The sequence below is a fragment of the Pangasianodon hypophthalmus genome, chromosome 28 (genome assembly GCF_027358585.1).
Source record: "Pangasianodon hypophthalmus isolate fPanHyp1 chromosome 28, fPanHyp1.pri, whole genome shotgun sequence".
Lineage (NCBI taxonomy): Eukaryota > Metazoa > Chordata > Actinopteri > Siluriformes > Pangasiidae > Pangasianodon > Pangasianodon hypophthalmus.
The window spans coordinates 13,544,062-13,568,795 of record NC_069737.1 but is presented as its reverse complement, the minus strand read 5'-3'; the positions used below and the strand labels follow the sequence as shown (position 1 = coordinate 13,568,795).

The 24,734-nt window shown below is 38.8% G+C and overlaps 2 protein-coding genes across 3 annotated transcripts; both read left to right on the top strand.

The window, feature by feature from the left end:
• The first annotated feature begins 599 nt into the window (after positions 1 to 599).
• On the top strand, positions 600 to 11,403 carry LOC117596298 (C-type lectin domain family 4 member C). 2 transcript variants are annotated; one of them, XM_034301000.2, is made up of 5 exons: positions 600 to 845; positions 7,647 to 7,835; positions 8,895 to 9,019; positions 9,101 to 9,207; positions 9,312 to 11,403. In XM_034301000.2, exons 1-5 carry the CDS (start codon positions 701 to 703, stop codon positions 9,460 to 9,462), a joined length of 717 nt encoding a protein of 238 aa, XP_034156891.2. In that variant the 5' UTR covers positions 600 to 700; the 3' UTR covers positions 9,463 to 11,403. The 2 variants fall into 2 exon arrangements, with proteins under 2 accessions (XP_034156891.2, XP_034156890.2); XM_034300999.2 differs by lacking the exon at positions 600 to 845 and adding an exon at positions 6,158 to 6,483.
• A 1,871-nt stretch (positions 11,404 to 13,274) lies between these two features.
• Positions 13,275 to 24,077, top strand: LOC128317627 (PH and SEC7 domain-containing protein 1-like). Its single transcript, XM_053230731.1, has 3 exons — positions 13,275 to 14,925; positions 23,411 to 23,482; positions 23,788 to 24,077. The coding sequence occupies exons 1-3, from the start codon at positions 13,275 to 13,277 to the stop codon at positions 24,075 to 24,077; spliced, it is 2,013 nt and encodes a 670-aa protein (XP_053086706.1).
• The last annotated feature ends 657 nt before the right edge of the window (positions 24,078 to 24,734 follow it).

Here is a 24,734-nt window from a genome sequence, read left to right as displayed (position 1 = left end):
ATGTTAACTGTCCCCTCTGAGCCCTTTGCTGGTCATAATTTACAATGTATCACTGGATTTCCGCTCTATGTGTGTGTGTGTGTGTGTGTGTGTGTGTGTGTGTGTGTGTGTGTTGGGGGAGTTGCATATTACAAAGGAAACCACACTGAGTTTCAGTTTTCTTTTTTTTTTTACCATAGTTTTAACTGGCTCACTGACATTAAGCAAACAGCACAGGGGTGAATGCTCACCATCAGAAATACATAAAATGTAACAAATGAACTCTAGCTGATCTAGAACTCTGAACGTGATCATCTCTGAGTTAAAGAAGTCTAGCAGAAAGAGAGGAGATGATTAGGTGATTCTGATAAAGGCCTTTATCCAGAGATGCAGGACATCAACATTAACAGAACATGCACAACCAGGCATAAAGAATCAGAACCTGTAAAGAGAAGTGAAATCTCATTCTCAAACAGGGACCATATGCACACCTCAGTGTAAATACACATAGACACTAAAGTGAGCATGTACAGAGATGGGCTTCTGAAAGCACTGTCTGTGGTTTATGTGGCTCTCTACTTCCTTTCCAGACAACAGAGCACAGACATATATGTTCAACAACAGCACATATACAGAGTTACTCTGTGCGAGCTGCAGCGGAGACAAAACAGACCTGCACATTACACAGAATGAAGGCTGATCAGGGAAAACAGAAATAGACATGACTGGAAATGTTTATGCGAACTCAAGAACTTCAGCAGACAACAGATCAGCTGACTTAAAGGACACATACGAAGCTATCTATGTGAATGAAGATGTTCTGGAGACTCGGGTGACCAGAACCCATTCGAAAACTACAACCTCAGGTACATACCCACACACACACAAACGCACACACACACGCTTTACGTTAATTGCTGCTGCCTGCAAAGGCCACTTCAATAGCTTTGATAACATTTATTAATGTTGTTCTCTCTAGGTTGGTAGTATTTGTTCCCATATCTATCAGTAGCTCACCAATAAAAAAAGTAGTGTTGACCAATGTATTATATCATGAGGCCTCATCAACGGCATAATAAGAACGATATATAATATGCTCATAATTGCAGGTTTGCGTTCACATTCCTTCTGTTATCGATCGAATCGAGAATTGCGCAATCCATACATCACTTTTGTGCACTCAGGCTTGCAAAAAGGCGTGCACTATGTTTGTCTGTTTGCTTTTTATTACTATTATTTTCCTTTGGGCCAAAGGAACAGGACGAACAGTGCTTCCTTTGTGTGCTACTTGGCATTACCATCACTGTGAGTCAAGAGCGAACTAATGAAAATGTGTCTTTCTACTGAAAGGCCCATTTCCCCTTTCTTAAATTTGCTTGTTCCTTTTAAGCTGTGCTTTTAACTGTGGGGTTTTCTGTCTCTTCTATTTGGGCCAAAAGTGAATAATTACAGTGCCCCAGTCCTATGAATGCCTGGTTTTATATATCAGTATATAAATTAACCATAACAACTCTTTCCCCAGCATCACAAAAGTGGTAACATGACAAATTGAACCAATTATGTTACTCAGCATGAGGACTCCAAGCATAGACAGATTCCACACCTCATGGACTGTGCTGCAGTTTGATTAAAGCATAACCCAGACCACCTTTTCCATGGGGACTGGGGACCGATTCTCTGGACCACTCCTGAGCTTGAAAATAGTTTTCCTAGACCAAAGTCACCGGAATAGTCTGTTGTTGTAGGGGTGTGTGGGATCCTTGAAGATCTTTGCTGCTCTGGACCTGCACCGCCTGGTGTAGATGTCCTGAAGGCTAGCATCATTCTGTTTGATCAGTAAGTGAACTGGAGTGGGTCTAGTGTCCTGGAGAGACAGGAGCGGATGAGGTCTTTGATAAGTCACCACAGAGGTCAGAGCCACTGAACGGTAATTGTTCAGCTCAGCTGGAATGGATGTCTTGGGTACAGGGATAAAAGTGGATCTCTTAAAGCATGTAGGGACAACAGACTGTCAGGGACAGGTTGAAAATAGTGGTGAGCAGTAGGGCTAGGTTTTTAGAACCATTCTGGGGATATTGTCTGGGCCCGCTGCCTTTCTGCTGTTCACTCACCTCAGAGTCTTCCTCATGGCATGTTCTGAGACAGTGAGCTAGAGCTGTGACTATGGAAAGCCAAAAGATTTAGAAACAAAATGCAGTTTTGTATTAAATTAAGACATATGTACATGCATCCTAATTGATTCATTTATTAATGTGACTCTAGTATGTGCATTATTTATAGTTCTAGATTGCATTTGTTACCGGCCTCACGCAGGGTTGCCTGGGCTGGGGTAACTGACAGAGTGATAGAAAACCCGGACACAGATTAGTGTGTTAAATGTTCTGGCGTTTTCTTCAATTGCTTTGCCTTTTGACCCTTGCCAGAACCAGAGGCCTTGCTATCACTGCTGGCTCTGTGCCATCTACAGGATTAGTGTTAAATAGCAGATAATAAGCTTCAATCTCATTGAAATGGGTATTACTCTGTTGTGCATCCTGGTGCCATCTCTTCCCCAGGTAAGTGATACACACGCACTTGGCTGTCCACATGATGTAAAAGAAAACATGATTCATCAGACCAGGCCACCTTCTCCCATTGCTCTGTGATCCAGATCTGATGTTCATAAAACAAATGCATGAATTAACAACAACAGCAGGTGCTTTTAGTGGTGGACAGGGGTCAGCATGGGCACTCTGACAGGTCTGCAGCTACACAGCCCCATACGCAGCAAGCTGAGATGCACTGTGTTCTGGCATCTTTCTATCACAGCCAGCATGAACTTTCTAAGCAATTTGTGCTACAGTAGCTCTTCTGTGGGATCGGACCAGACAGCCTAGCCTACACTCCCCATGTACATCAGTGAGCGTTGGGTGTCCATGGCCCTGTTGCTGATTCACCGGTTGTCCTTCCTTGGACCACTTTTGGTAGGTACTAACCACTGCTTTCTGGGAACACCCCACAATTCAATTCAATTCAATTCATTTTTATTTGTATAGCGCTTTTTACAAAGGTCATTGTCTCAAAGCAGCTTTACACAAACAAAAGTAAAGTGAAGTGTGAGTGTGTGCCGTCTCTGATGAGCAAGCAGGGCGACGGTGGCAAGGAAAAGCTCCCTGAGATGGTGATAGGAAGAAACCTTGAGAGGAACCAGGCTCAACAGAGAACCCATCCTCATATGGGTTTACACTGTAGTGTGCGTGTGTGTGAGCACAATGTGTGTTGGTGTAGTCCATGGAAAACAGCTGAAGCGTTTTCGTGGCAGTATGAAGCATTGCCGGTGGACAGGTCCAGAGTGAAGGGGGGGAGGTCTGGATCACCGGCAGCTCAGGAGTGTAGCTCGGCAGAAGGAGAAGGAAAGTGGTTAGGTACACTCACAGTCACCGTGTGGAGATAAAACTCAACATCCACGAGTCCCCCAGATCTACTCCTTTGATAAAAACACTAGTCGCTAAATGCTAGGTTAAATAAATAAGTCTTCAACCTCGACTTAAACACTGAGACCGTGTCTGCTTCACGTACATTAACTGGGAGACTATTCCATAATTTTGGGGCTTGGTAAGAGAAAGCTCTGCCCCCTGCCGTGGTTTTGGCAATGCGTGGTACTGATAGACAGCCTGTATCCTTAGAGCGAAGTAGGCGTGGCGGAACGTAAGGTACTAACATATCGCTTAAATACTGCGGAGCGAGACCGTTTAATGCTTTATAGGTTAGGAGTAATATTTTAAAATCGATGCGGAATCTTACTGGGAGCCAGTGTAGATGTAGATAAGACTGGCGTGATATGCTCTTACTTCCTAGTCCTAGTCAGGACCCTCGCTGCTGCGTTCTGAACTATCTGAAGCTTATTTATGCATCTAGACGAGCATCCAGATAGTAAAGCGTTACAGTAATCTAATCTGGACGTGATAAATGCATGGACTAGTTTTTCAGCATCACTTAGCGAAAGTATATTTCTAATCTTAGCGATATTTCTGAGGTGGAAAAATGCTAACCTGCTTACATTATCTACATGCGCCTCAAATGAGAGATTAGAGTCTATAATCACACCGAGATCTTTTACTGTTAGACTACTTGAAACAGAGAGACCATCTAAAGTAACAGTGTGATCTCTAAACTTACTTCTAGCGGCTTGTGGTCCCAGTACCAGAACCTCTGTTTTTTCTGGGTTTAGCAGGAGAAAGTTGCTTAGCATCCAGTCTCTTATGTCTATCGCACATGCCTCAACTTTCTTTAACTGGCTATTCTCATCTGGCCTAGCTGAGACGTATAACTGTGTGTCATCAGCATAACAATGGAAGCTAATATTATGTTTGCGGATTATGTTACCTAAAGGGAGCATGTATAACGTGAAAAGCAGTGGGCCTAAGACTGAACCCTGCGGAACGCCATATTCTACTCGATAACGTGCTGAGTGGTCACCGTTTAAATCTACAAACTGATAGCGACAAGACCTGCTGTTCTGGAGATGCTCTGACCCAGTCATCTAGCCATCACAATTTGGCCCTTGTCAAATGCGCTCAGATCCTTACAATTGCCCATTTTTCCTGCATCCAGCACATCTACTTCAAGAAATTACTGTTCACTTGCTGCCTAATACATCCCACCCCTTGAAAGGTGCCATTGTAACGAGACAATCAATGTTATTCACTTCACCTGTCAGTGGTTTTAATTTTATGGCTGATCAGTGTATATACATGTAGATTAAAAGCTATATATAAAATTATTTCACAATGATATGTCAGTTACCTTAAATAATGCCTGGAAATAATCCATGACAATTATTATTGATATACATCAATAGATTTCTGATTAATCTTCAATTTATGATAGATACTGTATGTTGCATTACATACATTATTCGTTCTCATTTTAGTTCATCACACAATTTATCTCACCTTCTTTCATTAGGTCAAATGTTAAAATTTTGTGTCATGTTTTTAGATTTCCCTTTGTTTTGCTGTCCTCTGTCTCTGTTTTGGGATCTGCACTACTCCCATAGAGTTGCACCACCCTCTCTATGTATCCTCCTCTCTCCTTAAACATTATTACATAATCAGAAGACATCTTTTTATTTAAAACAAAAATACTCAAAAATGAAGATGGACTCTCAGTCTATCTATGTAAAGCAGCACTTTGTGTCAGAGTTTTGGTCCTTTTTTCTGTTTTTTTGTTGTGTTATGTTTTTTTCTCCACTAGATGTCACCCTGCCTTAGTTTATCTTTGTTGTAATTGGTGTCATTGCTTTCACCTGTGTCTTGTTGCCGTTCTGTGTATTTAAGCCGTCCCTTTTGCCTTTTTTCCCTGCTTGGTTATTATTGTTTCCTAAGCCCCTGTTGCCTTTAGCGTTGCTACTAAATAAGGAAGTCTCCAGCAGAACTGAGGTTAAGCAATGAATTGCATCAGAGAGTCATGTCTTGTGCTACGGTTATATATTGACAAAGCAGTAAAATAAGCTCAATCACCTCATTATTCCTCACTTGATAACACCAATCCTAACTGTTTCCTTTTTTGTAAATAGTTATATAATATTACATAAGAAATGAAATACTTAGGGGCATGCGGTTATAGCAAAATAATCAACAAGAGGGAAATGTGATGTGGCCTGGCTCAAAGTGGAGTTACACATATCACATCAAAGTTCATTATTTAACATTTATAGCACATCCTGACATGTTTTGTTCCTCTTATACCACACCATTTTGTCAGCGATTACAATCGAGCAGAGATGGTTGCAAATGAAGGCAGACTTGGGACCAAGAAGTAAGCTGATCCAATAAGTCAATCAAAAGCAGGGTGAGAAACAGGCATGAATCAGGTGATCAGCAAACAAAGACAAAACCAGAATGGAAGACTTAGTTTCACTGTGCATGAACTCAGAGAGAAACTTCACACTGTGTGTATGTGTGTGTGTGTGCAGACTGAATCCAGGTGTGTGTGAGATCAGTAATCAGGTGAAGGTATATGTGATAGTGGATGTGGGTGACGAGAATGAGACTCAGAATATGTTCTGAGGCTGTGAAGGATTCTGGGAATTGGAGTTCAGGGCCTACTCCGGTGCTGACATAACATCAATGACAATCCTGTACCCAATAATACACGAACAATTCTTCTGGAATTATACAGTTGGAATTGAGTTCTGCTGACGCCTGATGACTTCCTCATTTAACAGCATTACACAATTATGATTTCACTATTCACCAGCGCAATAAGTGGCCTGTGTTGTTACAACCTATACACACAAAGCGGAGGTTGATGGATGCAGGCAGAGACACAGTACTTCAGTCTTTTAGAGATCAGAGATGTCTGAGCTAGATTCTGAGTATGTGAACTACACTGAGAAAAGAGGAGAGCACAGAGAAATAGTAGTGGAAATCTATGACAGTGCAGACACTGTTAGAGGTCATGACCATAAAGAAGAAACAGAAGCCACGAGAAAAGAGAAAAGCCTACAGACTGAACACACAGGTACGCAGGTTTTAAAGTGTATATTGCATAGTGATGTGTAAGAAATGAAACACTCGGGTTGCAAAACATTAAGACTAGAGTCAATGAATGAATATTATAGTACAGCTCTTGTGATTGGTCAGAAGGCAATACATTCACTGCTCCACATAATCTAAGAGTAAATAAATGGATTAAAAACATGTTGGTATTTAACAAATAAAAATGTCTACTTGTTGATATGGTAAGGTTTTCTGTCAGTAAACATTTATTTAACATATTTTTGGAAGGAATCGCCAGTGTCTGCGCTTTGTCACAGTCATACGTAACACTGCAACTTTGAGTTTTCCAAACATTAGTATCAAAGAATAAATTACATTTTGCTTTACGGTTTCTTGGTAACATGTCTAGCTGCAATTTTCTTTCTTTTTGAAGTCAAGAGAAAGTGAGGGAATGACTGTTTATAGCTGTTAACTGTTAACATAAGCAAATTGATTTTTTAAAAAATGTCATTCTCTTTAAAAAACAATTAACAATTTTTGTTAAATATTAAGAAATGCATTCATATTCTCTCTCTCTCTCTCTCTCTCTCTCTCTCTCTCTCTCTCTCTCTGTGTTATCACATTATTTGCTTTGTATGTGGTTATGTAAGCAAATGAAACAAAAGTAAGCTAGGTATACTGTAAAAAAAAAAAAAAAGAAAATGTAAAATGCTAAATGTAATAAATTAAAAGAAAAAAACCTGAATATGAAATTTGTTCATTTTTAATTGCATTGATATGCCATTCAGATGTAACAGCACATGTTATTTAAAATATCTTTACAATGGTTGAATATAAAGCAGATCACCAAATCAGTGCATCACCAAAACAAATCATATGCATCCCAATATGTACTATGAGATGTTATGAAATAACCACTCCATTTCTTATAGTTTTAAGAAGTAAGGAAAAGGAGAAGTACATTGTAGAAGTACTGGATTGCTTAAGGTAGATATCTGCCATTAAAATGAGGAAGGAAACGAAATGAGAAAGAAAGAAAGACAATACTTTCATTTCCTTGTTTTCTCATGATCATACTCAAATAGGCTGTGGCATTCAAACAATGCTCAACTGGCAATTAAAGGCGTTTAAACCGTTAAAAGCTTAAAAGATAATAAGTGTGCATCTGTGTTCATTCATCTCTAGGAGAAACATGGAGCAGATGTTACAAACTGACCACAGTGTGTGTGCTGCTGCTGTGTGTTCTCCTACTGACTGGCATCACGGTGCTGTGGATCAAATTCAATAACGTGAGTACAGAAAAAGACCAGCTACAGACCAGATACAACAACCTGATGGAGAACTCCGAACTGCACAGTGCAATTTCAAAACTTGGTAGGTGAATACTGTGTTTATGTGAAATGTTAAATACTCGCATCTACACCAGAAATTATTTCATTCATTTTTAAGGCAAGATGCTACAGGTGAATAGGATTAAAAAAAATCTATAAATAAATAAATAAATAATAGATTTCACAGTTAATCTTTGGCAGTTGATTGCTCTTACAGATTTATTTTTTCTTTTTTTGATAGTGGAACTTTTTCAATTACATTGATTTAGGAAAAATAAGACTGCATCTAATTAAATATGCATAAATTTGTTTATTTAATAAAACCAAAAATGTATTGTTTTTGTGATGACACTCTCGTGAGAAATCCTTTTACAAAATATTTTGCTGCAAAACCATTTCTTTATTGTTTAATCAAGAAAATACCTCCATAGTTAATTCCCAAAATACCTTCATAGTTTTATTTATTGCACCTAGTGGTCAAAATGGGAACTACAACAAGTAATAATAGCGGCTCTTTGGGGCAGGAATCATGATGCACCATACTCAGGGGAGGAGGAGCGCATAGGATGAGGTTTTTTTTACACCACATTAGGCTAGTTAGGCTAGTTAGGCTAGTTTAAAAAACTTTTGCGTGGATTTTGAGATGTAGTTGCACTGGAAATTTAGCTGAAAACCTGGCAACCCTGGTTAATGATATTAGTTCTTTTGTGTGCGCCTCACTGGCAACAAGAAACCTGGGTTTTTTTTGTTTTTTTTATGTGGTAATAAAAACACAATGTGGTGTGGTTTAAAATGTGAAACTAATCATTTCCTGCTCTAATATTTTTATTAGTAACATTTAAGAGAAGACATGTTATAAATTCAATTCATCCAAAAATCTTAAAATATTACTGATGAGATAAAAAAAACATTCATTTCTACATTGTGTTGTCTTGCCTTGATTTATACTAGGTAAAGTTATTAAGAATGATAGTTATATACACTTGAAATTAGGCAACATGATTTAAAGACAGTGATGGAAATCAAATCATCTCTGAAGCATTATGAATAAATTATGTTATCAAATGAATACATCAATATTTATATAAATACTCTAAAAAAGGATGGAGAGTTTTCAGATCGAGCATTTACAACATTTCTACTGAAAAGAAGAGCTGGAATGAGAGCAGAAAGTACTGCAGAGAGAGAGGAGCAGACCTGGTGATCATAAACAGCAGAGAGGAACAGGTGAGAAAGAGAGAGAGAGAGAGAGAGAGAGAGAGAGAATAAGTGAGTATCTATATTCATATTGTGCTATTACAATTACAGGAGTTCATCAGTAATTATATTGGCAGTACTGAAGCTTGGATTGGTCTGACTGACAGAGAGACAGAGCGGGAATTTAAATGGGTGGACGATAAACCACTGACCACTGCGTAAGACATCACTGAACTGAAATTTACTCATGATGCAGTTTTTCTCTCAGTCTGATGCTTCAGATGTTAAATAACAGACATTCTGATTCTGTCTGTGTTTTCAGGTTCTGGTGGGATGGGGAACCCAATGATTACAACAATGAGGACTGTGCTATAACAGGCTATAGAAAGGCTAAATCTAACATATCGACCTGGGCTGATTATCCCTGTGACCACCCTGTAGTCGGGATTTGTGAGATGAAAATATTTAACTGAGCACATCGGAGGCAGTCATTGAAATTGAAAAATTGAAATCTATGTGAAGCTTGAGGCTGTACTTCTTTCCCATTTATTCTCACAATAGCAGCTATCAGGTAGCTTGAATGATTCTGTGTAACATTCATAAAGCTTGTGTGGATTTAAAAAGAAGATAAAACTTACAGTTGGGGTCATAAGTTTACATACACCTTGCAAAATATTAACAATTATTTTTTTAAATACTGCCCTGAATAAGCTTTTTCACATAGCAGATGTTTTTATATAGTCCACAAGACAAAATAATAACTGAATTTACACAAATGAACCAGTTAAAAAATTTAACAACTATCAAAAGATGAACAACTATCACAAAACATAAAAACAGCAGTTGATCATCCAGGTAACACACACTTTCAAAAAAACTGGTTAATTTGTGAAAATTCAGTTATTATTGTATCTTGTGGATTATATGTAAACATCTGCTATGTGAACTAGCTTATTCGGTACTAAATAAAAAGCACAATGCAATTTTTATGATCCCTCTTATTTTTTTGTAATTATTAACATTTTGCAGATTCGGCAAGGGGTATGTAAACTTATGTAATTTTACCAACTGTATTTTACCAATTACCAACTGTAATTCTGTTCTGTAAAAGCATCTTTGAGTATCTCGCAAAGCGCTCTATAAATAAAATGTATTATTATTATTATTATTATAACTTTTTTTGGACTTACTTTTGGAAGAGCGATTTTCTGCCCACTTCTACATTGCTGTAACTGTGTCTTGGTCTCTTATTATTTTTAGCCAGTGGCACAAAGTGTACAGAAGATCACATGACCATATGAGCCACATTTCAGGAAGCTTGATTTTATCATGTTGGACACAAATGAGAGTGTTGATTGTGTTTTGCCTTTAATATGGATGATTTGGTATAAAGGAGAGCTGAACAGGAAATGAGTGAACAGTGCAGTACTGACCACCGGGTGAAAGCTCACTGAACTGAAAGCTGAGTTTCACTGAATAAGATGTCACTGAACTGTATTCACTTCTGCAGTAGTGGTCACTGAACACAGTAAGACTAGCAGAATAGACAGAGCCTAGACTAGATGGTGTTTTAAATTGTTAAACATATTAGATATTACGTATTATATTAGACATAGCTCCTCCCCATGAATATATACACACACACACACACACACACACACACACATATATATATATATATATATATATATATATATATATAAGTCACTTTTTGCTCCCATTAGGGGTCTTTTCTTGGTCAAATTGACCCTGGGACATGACTGGGGGTTTCAAACACTGCAGACATGAAACATTTACATAATTCCATTGTATTCTAATGTATATATGGTCTCTAACTCCTTTATAAACAATAATGATGACAAATCTGTTTAATATTTGAACTATTTGAATTTGAACAATGAAACTGTCATCTGTTTTTGTGTGATATATACAATGAATCAACATAATTAACATGTGCAGCATAACACATTTGTTTTTCTGGTAAAACAAATGAAAAAAGGTTTTCATGACTGTTGATAATTAGATTATATTATACTATATGTTTGTTACGATCGCCAGCTGGAGTGCCCATGAACTCCACTAGAGGGCACTCCACCCTGGACTCTTGCCATTGCTTTCTGGACTCCATTTCCCATGTGTTCCTTGCCCCTCCTGTGATCTTGTCATGTGTTATCCTTGTCTTTGTGTCATGTTCTGATTGTTTCCTTGGTTTCATGTGTCTTGTTCTGATTGGTTGATTAAGTCATGTGTCCTTGATTGGTGTATAAAGCCCTCATGTAGCCATTGTCTCGGATCGTGTATTGATGTTGTAACCTGCAGTCTGTTCAAGTCAAGTCAAGTCTGTTCAAGTCAAGGCAAGTCTTTATTTGTATTGTGGATTTCACTTTGCTAATTAAAAGCTGCACTTGGGCTCAGTGGACTAATGTTACGATGTTATTATATATCATATTATATTTATATTTAAAGTAGTATAGGATATGACAAAGCAAATGCCAGCTGTAAAGAACAAACAGAAGAGACACAAAATCAAATTTTGATTTTTTTTTTTTTTCATTTGTGCTTACACAACTTCTGTGATTCCACAAAGAACTCCCTGCTGAGGGTCTGTTACAGCTAACAGCTAACTAAAGAACAAGACATGGCCTTACTACAGAAAAAGATGTTAAATGTAATCTCACTAAAAAACTGTCAATGACCTCATCAACCACGCCCTTTTAACTGTCATCAAATAACTCCTACTAAATGCATTTATCATAAGGAAAAATACTGGGGGAGATGAAGGTCAACTGAACATTATCCCCAAAAAACTAGAGGGCCTCAGAGACATTTTGGCTTCACTTTTGAATCCCTGTTCTGACTTCCAACCACATATACAGTCACTGGTGGTAACCTTTCAACTATTGATGCCCCCAAATAAGGAATCAGCTACATACCTCACCTCCAAGTCATAAATACAGTAACAGCACTGTGCATTTGGGATTCAGTCATGAAAGACAGGGTGCCATGGTGGGGTTTTATGCTTGGATGGACTTTTCACTACATTTAGATGAACAGCAGGGGGCAGTATGACTTTGAGTAGACCACAATCCCTGAGCTCCACATCCCTCCAGACAGGTGTTGGATGTGAAGAGCCCTTACAGGGTTATGGTGCTCCTTACATTGTGCTGTGCAGAAACCACGCCCATTATTTACAACATGTTTACTCAAAATTAATAAATAAATATGCCTATGATTATAAAGAATGCAGCAATAAATATATATAAAAAGTCCATATTTTGTGAAATAATTTAATACTTTTATAATAATTATTATAAAATATTATATTATAAAATATTTATTATCTTTCAAAATGCCTCCCACTGAAAAAGCCTACTTTTATTTCATAATGCCCTTTTTCATTTCATCATTTTTCTATTTTTTATTAAACAGACCTTGAGAGTGTGTCATGTCTAGTAATAACAGCAGCTACTCAAAAAAATGTCTTTAGTGGGATTTATTTCCATAACAGGTTTGTCCATGAAACTAGTAAATTAAATCAAACTGCCATAATCAAATGCATGATGATGATGATGATGATGATGGAGATGATGAAGATGATGATGATGATGATATTTGCAGCATTACACAGAAATAGCTCTCAGATTCAGCAACAAGGAAAAGGACAGTTTGGTGCCTTTATTTCTGAGAGTGTAGGTCACAGTTTAAAGAGAAGCCATTAAACCAAGTAGGATCAATTGTCTGATTGAGATAATGAGCTGATTAATGTCTCTAATCCACATACACAAGATTTTATACACAGCTGCTGCATGCACACAGCTGCTTTCACCATTGCACATCATCTGAATTTATTTTGATGTTTTTTTGCTGAAGGCATTGACGAAATGATAATAAACTTCGTCCCTCTGTGAAAAGGGGAAAATGAGGCTGAAGTTTTCGCTGCTCATCGCACTGCAGCCGATTGTGTCTAATTGTTTTCAGCTCGTAGCTCATAGCAACAGTCCACACTGAGAGGCGTGACACCGTGACCACGTGACTCTCTGCCTCGCGAGAACACCGCGGGCAGCGTGCGGGATTGTGGTGAAGTCTCGGGGACTGTTCCAAATGCTCCCTCCCGCTATGACGTCATCGAATGGTTCGATTTGGGGCGGCGCCATGGGACTGTGACATGTGTGTGACGTCACAAAGGGGACGCTTATATTAAAGAGGCTACACACAGCACGAGCTTTCTTTCTTATTTACAGCTGATTTCTTACTACAGTCTCACTGCAGAACGACGGACTAAACGATGGAGAAGTTGTATTATTTTCTGCCATCAGTGCTTAAAAACTGGCTAACAACGCCAGACAGTGATGAAGAGGAAGAAGTTGCAGCCGGAGCAACAGAAGAGGAAGAAGTTGCGGAGCAGGATGAAGTTGCGTCTGCAGCAACCGAGCAGGAAGATGCTGCGCCTGCAGCAACCGAGCAGGAAGATGCTGCGCCTGGAGCAACGGAGCAGGAAGATGCTGCGCCTGGAGCAACGGAGCAGGAAGATGCTGCGCCTGGAGCAACGGAGCAGGAAGATGCTGTGTCTGGAGCAGCGGAGCAGGAAGAAGTTGCGCCTGGAGCAATGGAGCAGGAAGAAGTTGGATCTGGAACAACGGAGCAGGGAGATGCTGCGACCGAATTACCAAAACAGGAAGAAGTTGAGAGAGACTTCCATGAGAACATCTGTGGTAAAATGCAGCAAGTGAAACTCTGCGTTTTGACGAACAAAGAAACCCGTTTGAAAGGGCAGACCCTTGCCAGGCAGCTCTACCACCAGGAGGAGTTCAGATGTCCGAAGACTATCCGGGAGCTGAGTGAGGATCTGGAATTAGCCGAGGTAACAGTGAAAGCGTACGTGACGTACTTTAAGTTTGGGTCGATGTCTCTGAACGAGGCTCTCCGAACATTCCTCAAAGTGCTTTGGCCAGAGGATGAACTCGAGATTCAGCATCTCCTTATAACACACTTCTCTCATTGGTACCTTATGTGTACTGGACAACCGCTCGGCTTACAGACTGCAGTGTACAACCTGAGTTGGGCCATGATCATACTGAATGCTGATCTTAATGGCAGTCACAAAGGGAGGAAAATGACTTGTGAAGAATTTCTAGCAAACCTCAGTAGTGCGAGTTGCGACTTTCAGTATCCTCTGAAACATTTGAAGAACATCTATAAATCGATCAAAACGAAGCCGCTTAAAGCGTTCAGAGTTAAAACTAGATGTCGGTCTGTGGGCAGAAAGGAAACATCGATACCAGAGGATTCTGGCTGTAAGTCATCATTTGGGACTGACAACAACCCTACCACTACTGTCCACAAAACAGGAAATCTCATCTGCAAAAGAGTTACAGATGAGAACGGGAGAAAAACCAAAAAGTGCCAGAGAGCATGGAAGCCGTTTACTGCAGTTCTAAAAGGCATGGTTCTGCATTTACAAAAAGACACATCTGACTTGTGCGAGGCAGACAACAAGAATGCCATTAGACTGCATCATGCCATGGCATACCCTGTAGATTACAAAAAGAGGCCCCATGTGCTGTGCCTCAAGACCGCACACTCCAGATTCTTCTACTTCCAGGCCGAGAGTGAAGTAGAGCAGACATCATGGGTTGCGATCATTAACCGCATCGCCGCCCGTTACTCTGCTCCTCCACTCACTTCTGCTTCACACAGCATCAAGACACATCACCCTCAGGTCCTACCTTCATTCCCCACCACTCTGTCTCTAGAGCAGCAGCTCGAGTACCACAAGGACCAGTTACAGAGGGTTTCAGAACATATAGATTACTATCTGACATTGCCTCTTTGGGATGGTACTTTATCTTTAGCTTATATGGAGCAGGAGGTGAAGCGCTACACAACGTATGTGAGAGCGTTACAGGAGCTTGCTGCAGAAGAAGATGCGGGAGAAGGTTGCACAAACAGGACAACAACAATGTACAGGGGTATAGTTACTTTTATTGGTTACAAAAATTAATAAAGATCATTCTAATGATACAATGATGGCTCTGATGCAATACTATGTGTGTCTAATATGATATAGTTACTATAGTAACAGTTTACTTGTATGGCATGTGATCTACATAATCTAGGGCTAATAATAAACAGATAAACAGGTTGAAATGTGTTGTTATTTAACAAAGGAGAATGTGTAATTGTTGATATGATGACGTTTTCCATTGTGAGATTTCTGTTTATTTAACATTTATGGAAGGAGTCTCCAGTGTCAACACTATGTAACAGTCAGTGAGTTTTAAGCCATAGGAAAGTCTTCAGGACAGAGGAGTTTGCACTCAATAACACAATTTTATTATGTTATGTTTATCTTGTTATGTTTCACACACTTTTCACATGTGGACTTTTCATGGTTTTAATATGATGGCTGTATCATGGCTTTTATCATGATCTTAATAAGATGGTGGAAATTTGATGGTTTTACAACAAAATAAAAATTGTCAGCAGGGAATAAACATTTTATTATGGAAAAGAAAAAGGGCATTATGAAATGAAAAAGGGCATTTTCAAAAAAAAAAAAAAAAAAAAAAAGATGTTATGGAATTAACATTGAACCAAAATCTGACAATGTTTTTTGTGAAAAAGAGTTTGATGAAATAATATTTTCTAATAATAAGTGCAGTATGATTTATTTCTTGAATTATTTCACAATGCATTGATTCGGTTATATATTTATTGATGCATTTGCTCATTTTATTATTTCTTTATTTATTTAATTCTGACTAAACTACCTCTCTCTCAGCAAAATAAAGCTCAGGATCAAAGTTCACACTGAGTTGTCTGGTTCCTTGAGTACCTTCAACTTGAGCAAATATTCCAAAGTATACTGATTGCAATGACAGGGAAAATACGGCTTGCAGTGAATTTTATAAAACTCTAAATTTGTGTATACCTCTATACAATAATAATAATAATCATACACTAATTCAATACTTTATTTACTTTATCATTGGATGGCAGTACAATAAGTGCAAAACAAAGAAGGCACTACATTATTTAAGGATATTTAAATAAAGCTATTCACAAGCACTATATATACACAATGCAGAAGTATGTGCCATGATCATTGGCAATATCTTATAAATATCACTTTAGATGTATTTAAAACATTGCATGCAAACAGTACACAGGCAAATGGAAAGTACACACATTTGAAATATAAAAATTCATCTTGACTTTATTTGAAAGCAAAAATCATTCTAAAAATGAAAACTGTGCTTTTTTTGTTACAGTCAGATGCAGAAGCATTGGGCATTTTCAGGCATGTATTTCATTTTATAGTTATTGCATGGTTTATGAAGGTCAACACATTTTATTTCATTTCTCGAATCTTCGCCATGTAGACGAATAATTGATTTTGGCCTCTGTCTCCTCATATTTATATCCCAGGGAAACAGGAATGGGCAACCTCTTTAAGAGTTCCTAAACACTCAGGTGAACTGGAAAATGTAAATATAAATGCAAATGCCCAATTCAATTCTAAAAAAATATATAAAATGCATAAAAATAGAAATGCATTTTCTTCATAAAAAATTCTAGAGGTGCCAATAATTGTGACACATGGGGCTTTGTTAATATATACAGTACTTTATAGTATTTTTTTAGTATAAACTTTGTTATTGATTTTTATTTTATGACTTCTATGTTATCAAGACATTACGTTATCAAGCATTTTCAATTTTCAATTTTAAAAACATTAGTTATCCAGCACAAAATTAAATGTTACAGAAAAATGTCTGTATGTTGGAAAAGAAAGCAGCAAATTACATAAGAGACACTTTTCAGACAAAAAAACGTAATGAAGGCTGCTGGGTTTTGCTGCAAAAATAAGAAGAAAGTCTCCAGAGGAACTGTGGCTGCTTCTGCGATGCTCAGTAACACTTACAGCTCATTTCCTTATAAAACTGCACACTGTACCTGAGGCTAATAATTTTTTAAAAGCAAAGAGTCGTCACACCAAATATTGACTTTGTTTCATTCATTACTGTTTACTGCTTTTTATGGCATTTTTTAAGGTAGAAACATTTAATTTCATTATTTTAGAAGGCATCTTTCTGTGCATGTGCCTAAGACTTAAGATGTGTGTGTATATATATATATATATATATATATATATATATATATATATATATATATATATATATATATATATATATATATATATATATATATATATACATATATATATATATATATATTTTTTTTTTTTTGCAAAGGCGATAATACATTTTTACTCATAAAACAATCATAAATGCAATAGTATGGCTACAGTTGCTGTATGTGTGTGTGTGTGTAATTGTAATGATGGTCTTATGCTGTTACTGGAGACGAGTTATTCACAGATCCAGTAGTAAGTTTCTGTGCATGGTCTGTCAAACCATCTATCACTTCCTTCATACCTGTTTACAACACAGTCATCACTATCTGAAAAACCATTTCCAGATGACCAGTACCTGAAACAACAGAGAAAAGGTCTATTGCACTGGACACAAGAGTAAATTAATAAAATCCCAATGAACAATGTATAATCCTGTGTAATGTATATTACTGGATAATCTCTTACGCAGTGGTCAGTGATGTTCCATCCACCCATTTAAACACTCCTTCATTATCAAGGTCAGTCAGACCAATATAAAATCCATAATTCTTGCTCTTGCTCAAATTTTCCACAAACTCCTGTTGAGGTGTCAGAAACCTGATTAGCACAGTGCTAATGTGAGTGTAATCAAGAAACTAAATGTACTCAGTGTGTTGGTTCCATAATCTGCACACAAATATCCTTTAAAGCTGCATTATAACTAATGCTTAACTATGCATATGTACCTGCTCCTCTTTGCTGTTTATGATCATCAGGTCTGCTCCTCTCCCTCTGCAGTCCTGTCTGCTCTCAGTCCAGGTCTTCCTCTCACTGGAGATGTAGTAAGGCTTGGAGCTAAAGCATATCCATCCTAAAAGCCAAGAAATTAAAATGTTCTAATTTTAATTTGAATGATTTGGTTTCAAAATGTGTTTAAATTTTAAATCACTCTGGAACCAAAATATCTCAGTGCTGTAAATGAGTTGCCTGTGAGAGGAAATAAGAATCAGGGTATTTTTCATTGCTTGGATTTTTTGTTTTTATCTTTCTTCAGAACCATTTCCTACACATTAATCCCAGAATTCATTTATAAGTTAGAAGTTCGGCTGTAAAGAAAATGAGAAAGAAACACTGACAGAGAGAAAGAAGTAAAGTGTTTTGGAGCCTTGAATCCGAATTCCTTTCCCTATGGGAGCACCAGGAATGCAGTGCTGAAGGACATGAGGTTTGTAGAAATGGAGAATTGTGCAAGCAGCAGATGAGGTCTTTAACGTAAGGTGGTGTGAGGTGTGATTATGGAACTGGAAGGGGATGTATGTCTGAAAACCTTTTTTCTTGGAGCTTGGTTGCTTACTGCTAAAAGCTCCAGACTGAAGTCTACCAGCAGGAATGGTTTAAAGCATTTGCAGCCTGTTCAGTATTATGGGGTGTACAAGGTGCTACAGAGACTTCAGCTTGACTAGTAAAGCTTTCAAACATGGTCTTTCTCTCAAACTTCATTTATTTCATAACTCCATCTACTGTATGTAGTTGATTTGGTACTTATGGAAATTCCAGAGAAACTGGACCACATGACTTCAAATGATTCGACCTGCCCATACCTTAAATTCCATTGCTAAAGCATTCAGTGCTTAAAGAAAACTATTGTTCAAGACTTTAAAGAGTATGTTGTAACAACATCAGGTATTTGGGATCTATTTGGAATAATTTGAGGCATGGTAATTAAGTGACAAAATATCTCAAATGTCAGAAAATATCAGAGATCGGACAGACAGTTTTTGAGAAATGTAAACTAATAACTAATAATGTGTCACATTTCAAAGTGTTTTTGTGCAACAAGAGGCTTTTAAACAACAACAAATCTGTAAACTCTTAACTGTAGCCTACATAATCTGTGTTAACCATGTTCTCTGTCAGACTCAGAGCGGTTCCTGTCCATGGAACTGTTACAATCACTCACCACATTTAAAGCATGTACTCACCCAACTTAGTCAACTTTTCCTGAAGTTCATCTTTTTGCTTCAGTAACTGGTCTCTATCTTTAGTCAGGTTGTTGTAACTGGTCTGTAACTGGTCTCTCTCTTTGGTCAGTTTCTTGTAACTGGTCTGTAACTGGTCTTTTTCTGTGTTCAGGTTTTGGTAACTAGTTTCTAACTGGTCTCTCTCTAATTTTAACTGGTCTCTCTCTATAGTCAGGTTGCTGTAACTGGTCTGTAGCTGGTTGTTTTCTGTATTCACGCTGTTGAATTTAATCCACAGCACTGTGATGGCAGTCAGCAGGAGAACACACAGCAGGAGCAGAGACACTGCAGTCAGTCTGTAACATTTATTCCCTGCATGGCTGTTTCCTGTATTTAGAAACAAATTAGGCAATTTAACAACTTAACATTTGTACATCAATTGTTCAGAAGCCAAACTGAGAAGAGCAGTGAGATTTACAGCAGGGAAATTATACCAGCACCTTGGTGTGAGCTATAGATCTTCTTGAAAATAGGCAAAAACAAACAATAAAAAACCTAAAATGTATAATGTTAATGTATGTATTTATAACATTTATTATTAATTGGCTCAAGTTCCCTCTACAGGCTGAAAATTTCATTTCAACAAAACTGAATGTCACTCCACTTGTTCACTCATGTTGTTTTGCTAGTTATAATATCAGTAAATGACCTTGTTTAGACACCAAAAAGAGCAACATACCAAAAAGCTGCAAAGAACCACCCGCTGAGGGTCTGTTATAGCTACCAGCTAACCAAAGCATAAGACATGGCTTTGCTACAGAACTCGCAAAGCTGTCAACACTGTAAACCTACAAGGTTTTAAAGATGTTAAATTCAGTTGGCTGGGCTGTAATCTCAGTAAGAGCTTCAGGTCTGTGTTTGGTTTTGGTATTGCAAGCACAGGATATGCAACCAAATATTAAGTGTTATTTACTCTAATTTACTCTAAGACTATCTGATCCTATACTTTTGCTCACCTAAAAATTGAGTGGTCTACCATCAAAGGCACCATCTTCTATGCTGTTTAACACACCTAGATGTAAATGTCAGTAAATCAAAGCTCAAATTCTGATCTATCGTCTCATAATCATCTTTTGATCTCAAACCCAGATATCTTCAATTGATGGAAATTAATAAATTAATAAAATAAATAGATCAGTACGTATACACATATTTCTGAGTGTGAGTGTATCTTCATAGGAGTTGTCAAAGTCACTGGAATCATCTCTGTTGTCTTCAGCAACTTCTGCATTTGCATAAATATCCTCACTCATCTCCATTCTTCTTTTTGCAGTAATCCTGAATGCAGTTGTACCAGTATGAAATTGTCTAAAACTACACAACACTCAGTGGCTGTCTGAAAGAACATTACCTACTTGACTGCTTGTGTTGCTGTTGTTATTTCCTGTTTTATGCATTTGGCTTATGTGTTTTATAACAAGCAAGCAAAATGTGTGATCTCAGGGCGTTGACCTGACAAACTATCATGACAAACTATAAGCAGAAAGGCCTCACGAACAGAAGAATTTTTTAGGGTGTGTCCAGTGCACTTTGAATCTAGAATTTTACCTTTCCGGAAAAACCCCATAAAACACAAGTAATTTGCGATACTTGACAAAAATCTGACCCTAAAAATAAACTGCCTATAAAAACACATTTATACATTTGGAAGACTATGACACAGAGACAAACGACACCAACACAAAGAGTACCAACAAATTCAACACACAGGTACAGCTACAGGGGTTGTAGGTAGGGGAATGAGATGGAAAATATGCCTACCAAAAAATAAATATGTAAATTTAAGAGCTGCCAGCCTTTGCACATTTTGCGTAGGAGCTTCACATTTTCACAACAGAACACAAAAATGTCTTTTTTAGCAGATGAGCCAAGCGACATGTGAATACGAAACAGTATGACTGACAGTTGTGCAGGGGTTTTGAACTATCAGCTGATGCAGCTCCCATGTTTTCTGGCACGGTAAATGGGGAAGGTTTAGAGTTAATGTTAAAAAAAAAAAAAAAAAAAAGCTATTAATGTCTGATTGTGCATTAAAATCCCCGTGATGCTAGAGCCATCTGTGGCTGGGAGTCCAAGAGAGCAAAATTGGCCATGCTCTTAGAGTGGGAGGGATGGCACTCTCTCTCCTGTCAATCACAATGACACTATCCAATCATGGGCATCTGTGAGCTCAGGTATGTGGAATTGGGCGGATAGCGCTTTACTGCGAGTGTGTTATGCTGCCCCCTGATGCCTGCCCCATGAGCAGCATTTCAAAAAGATGCCATCAGCTGGCTTCACGTGTCTGAGAGGAAGCATGTGTTAGCCTCAAAACCATGTAGCTTATATATCAATTTCAGGCTTACGAAAGTTTAAACAAAAAAATGTTCTAATCAAGAAAGAAAAAGCTCTATGGCTTTCAGAAACAGACAAAATGTTACTGAAAACATTTCAGTAATGTGCCTAATGTTTGAATAGTTGGATAATATTCATAAAATAGCAAATTTGAGAACTCCTGCAAGTCAAGAGTTTTTAGAGTGAATGCAGAGGATCATGTTCGAAGGACTGATCCGTAGTGGTGTGCTAATGTCGGTTATATGCAATTAGGCTACTTTTAAAGCTGCTCGGCTTCTTATATCATGGCCACTGTTATACGTCAAGTCTTGAAAAATATTACTAAATTCTGACCTGGGACTCTCTCAGACTGAAGATTAGAGGGAGTTTAAATGTGGTTATTCCAAAAAAAAGAACGAAGCAGAAAATGAAATGGGGATTGTTATGTGCAACTGCACATCGTTTTAATCGGTAATTGTGTGTTGTAAGTTTCATAGATGTTACAGGTTGTTCGTTGGAGCATGTTGCCTTCATTCACTGCCTCAATCAATCCAGGCTGCCAAGAGGAGGAAGTTCAATCCATAAAAGCCGCTCTGGAACCGGAACCAGAAGAGGAGAGTACAGAGAGACGAAAGAGCTGAGAGTGTGACAAATGAAGAAGAAGTTGTGAATGTTTGTGTTGTCTGTAATTGACTTACTGAGTTGTGTTCTGATTTGTTTGATTTTTGTGATTTCTCAAACAAGACCCAGCCTATGTACGCTGTCTGTTTTTCTTTTGTTTAACGAGGCTTGGACAGGTAAGAAAGGGCACGCTCATACATAACACCACACGTAGGTAACAAGATACCTAAACACATTAAGAACGTGAGGGAAGCCTAGTGTAGGTAGACATCTTTGGTTTGGTTTGTTTCTAGGGGAGTGAGTGTAAATTTGAGAATAGGGAAGTTTGGTTTTGGTTATATTATGGTCTTTCCTTTAGCACCACCATGGTCCAGCTCCTTTTTCTTTTCCTTCTTATTTATACTCCTTTTAAATACTTTGTAAATATTTCTCTTATGTCTGGCATTGGCATGCTAATGTGTGTTAAAATATAAAGCGCTGTTGAACAAGAAAGCACAGTAAACTCCATACACTAACAAGGTGTTTGTGGACTTATGTGTAGCCAGGTAGATTTGGATTGCACTAATTTAATCGCTCATGAAATTCCCTTGCTGGATCATGCCCCAGTGCTTCATACTGGGTGATTCCACCCTCCCAGTATGAGACAGTGAAGGCACACATTAAGCAGCTTCTTGACAGCCAAATTATCAGAGAAAGCAGAAGTCCTTATTCATATCTACCATATATATCTCCTATCGTCTTGGTGGTTAAAAAAGATGGTAGCCTTCGACTCTGTGTTGACTATTGACAGCTGAATGCGAAGACCTGCCATGGTGCCCATCCCTTACCCAGAATAGAAGAGTCGTTAGACGCATTGTCTGGGGCAAAGTGGTTTTCGACTCTTGATTGGTTACAATCAGGTGCCGATGGCTTAGAAAGACAAGTTTAAGACTGCTTTTTGTAAGCCATTTGGTCTATTTGAGTTCAATCGTATGCCCTTTGGGCTCTGTAATGCCCCAGGTACATTTCAGCATCTTATGGAGCGCATGTTTGGGGACTGTCGCTACCAGTCAGTTCTGCTGTACCTGTGACATCTTGAGCAACTGGAGGAAGTGTTTGCCAGGTTGCAGGAGCAAGGTTTGAAGGTCAAGTTGTCGAAGTGTAAATTCTTTCAGCACCAAGTGAGTTACCTTGGCCATGTGGTTTCTGCGGAGGGGGTGTCTACTGATGCTGCAAAGATTGAAATGGTCAAAGAATGGAAGCGTCCATGCCATCTTGCTGAATTACGATCCTTTCTTGGCTTTGCGAGTTATTATCGAAGGTTTGTAGAGGGGTTTTCTAAGCTTGCTGCCCCTCTGCACCACCTTGTAGGAAAACTCAGTGGAACTCGCAAGAAGAGGAAGACTCCTCAGGTCCCTTTACTGACGGCCTGGGATGATGCCTGTGAACAGACTTTTCAGACATTTGAAGGAGAGGCTCACCTCTGTCCCAGTCTTGGCTTACGCTGACTTCAAAAAGCCCCTTGTATTGGAAGTAGATACAAGCCATGGGGGGTTGGGCACCATCCTCTGACAAGAGCAGGGTGGGAGGTTGCGCCCTATTGCTTTTGCCAGCAGGGGATTAAAGGCCCACTGAAAGGAATATGGACAACTATAGTTCCATGAAGCTTGAGCTTCTTGCCGTTAAATGGGCTGTAACAAAAAAATTTAGAGAGTACTTGCTGGGTAACCATTTTACCATCTTAACAGACAACAACCCTCTGAGTCATTTACAGACCGCCAAGTTGGGAGCCATTGAGCAACGGTGGGCTTCACAGCTGGCCTTGTTCAATTTTACCATCAAGTATCACCCAGGGAAGAACAATCAAAATGCTGATGATTTATCCCGGCAGTACCTGGAGCATTTTGCCTTTGGGACAGAGGTTCCGCCATTGGGGATATTGGCTACTGGCCATGATCAGCTGGCTGCCACAGTGTGGAGAGGTCGTGGCATTTCCATCAAGCTCACCTCAGGATCTGAGCCTTCTACAGGATGCTGACCCGGTGATTGGCCCCATATGGAGGTTCCGTAGAGAGGGGAGGTATCTTCGAGCTGAAGAGCACAAATCTTTGTCCTGTTCCAGCAGGGTGCTGTTTCACCAGTGGGATCGGCTGGTTGAATGAGAAGGGGTGTTGTACCGGGTGGTGTACACCACAGGCGGTGGGCCAGAGACATTTTTTCAAATGTTACTCCCTCAGTGTTTGCAAGAAGAGGTTCTGCATAGAGGATGGCCATCAGGGTATGTAAAGAACCCTGCAGCTGCTCCGGAGCCGTTGCTTTTGGCCAAAATGGCCCGGGATGCAGAACGGTGGTGCCAGCAGTGTCAGAGATGTGTGTTGGGAAAGGCTGTTCAGCCCAAGGTTCATACTCATTGGGGCACATTGTAGGCTGCCCAACCTAATGAGATTCTAGCTGAATGTTGGAAGGAGCTGTACGAGTGAGCTTGAACAGGTGTTTGTGTGTGGCTAAATTTATTAAGTGTTTTGCGAGTGACCTGACTGGCGCGAATATCCTGGGATTAGCACCTTGACTTCCAGTCATTGTCATGCTCGACCAGTGCTGCGGGTATGTTTAAATTACTTAAGGGGTTATTTAATGTATGTGGCGTAGTTTTTTATGCTTATGTTTTTTATACTAGCTACTGAACGGACCTGTC

What these genes read in the sequence shown, in the direction of transcription:
- LOC117596298 (XM_034300999.2), top strand. Translation starts at nt 6,318, where the DNA reads ATGTCTGAGCTAGATTCTGAGTATGTGAACTACACTGAGAAAAGAGGA. An exon ending in TAAACAGCAGAGAGGAACAG is followed by an intron (nt 9,020 to 9,100) that starts GTGAGAAAGAGA and finishes TTACAATTACAG; the next exon opens with GAGTTCATCAGTAATTATAT. An exon ending in GATAAACCACTGACCACTGC is followed by an intron (nt 9,208 to 9,311) that starts GTAAGACATCAC and finishes CTGTGTTTTCAG; the next exon opens with GTTCTGGTGGGATGGGGAAC.
- LOC128317627 (XM_053230731.1), top strand. Translation starts at nt 13,275, where the DNA reads ATGGAGAAGTTGTATTATTTTCTGCCATCAGTGCTTAAAAACTGGCTA. An exon ending in AGAAGAAGATGCGGGAGAAG is followed by an intron (nt 14,926 to 23,410) that starts GTTGCACAAACA and finishes ACCACCTTGTAG; the next exon opens with GAAAACTCAGTGGAACTCGC. An exon ending in GACGGCCTGGGATGATGCCT is followed by an intron (nt 23,483 to 23,787) that starts GTGAACAGACTT and finishes CCATCTTAACAG; the next exon opens with ACAACAACCCTCTGAGTCAT.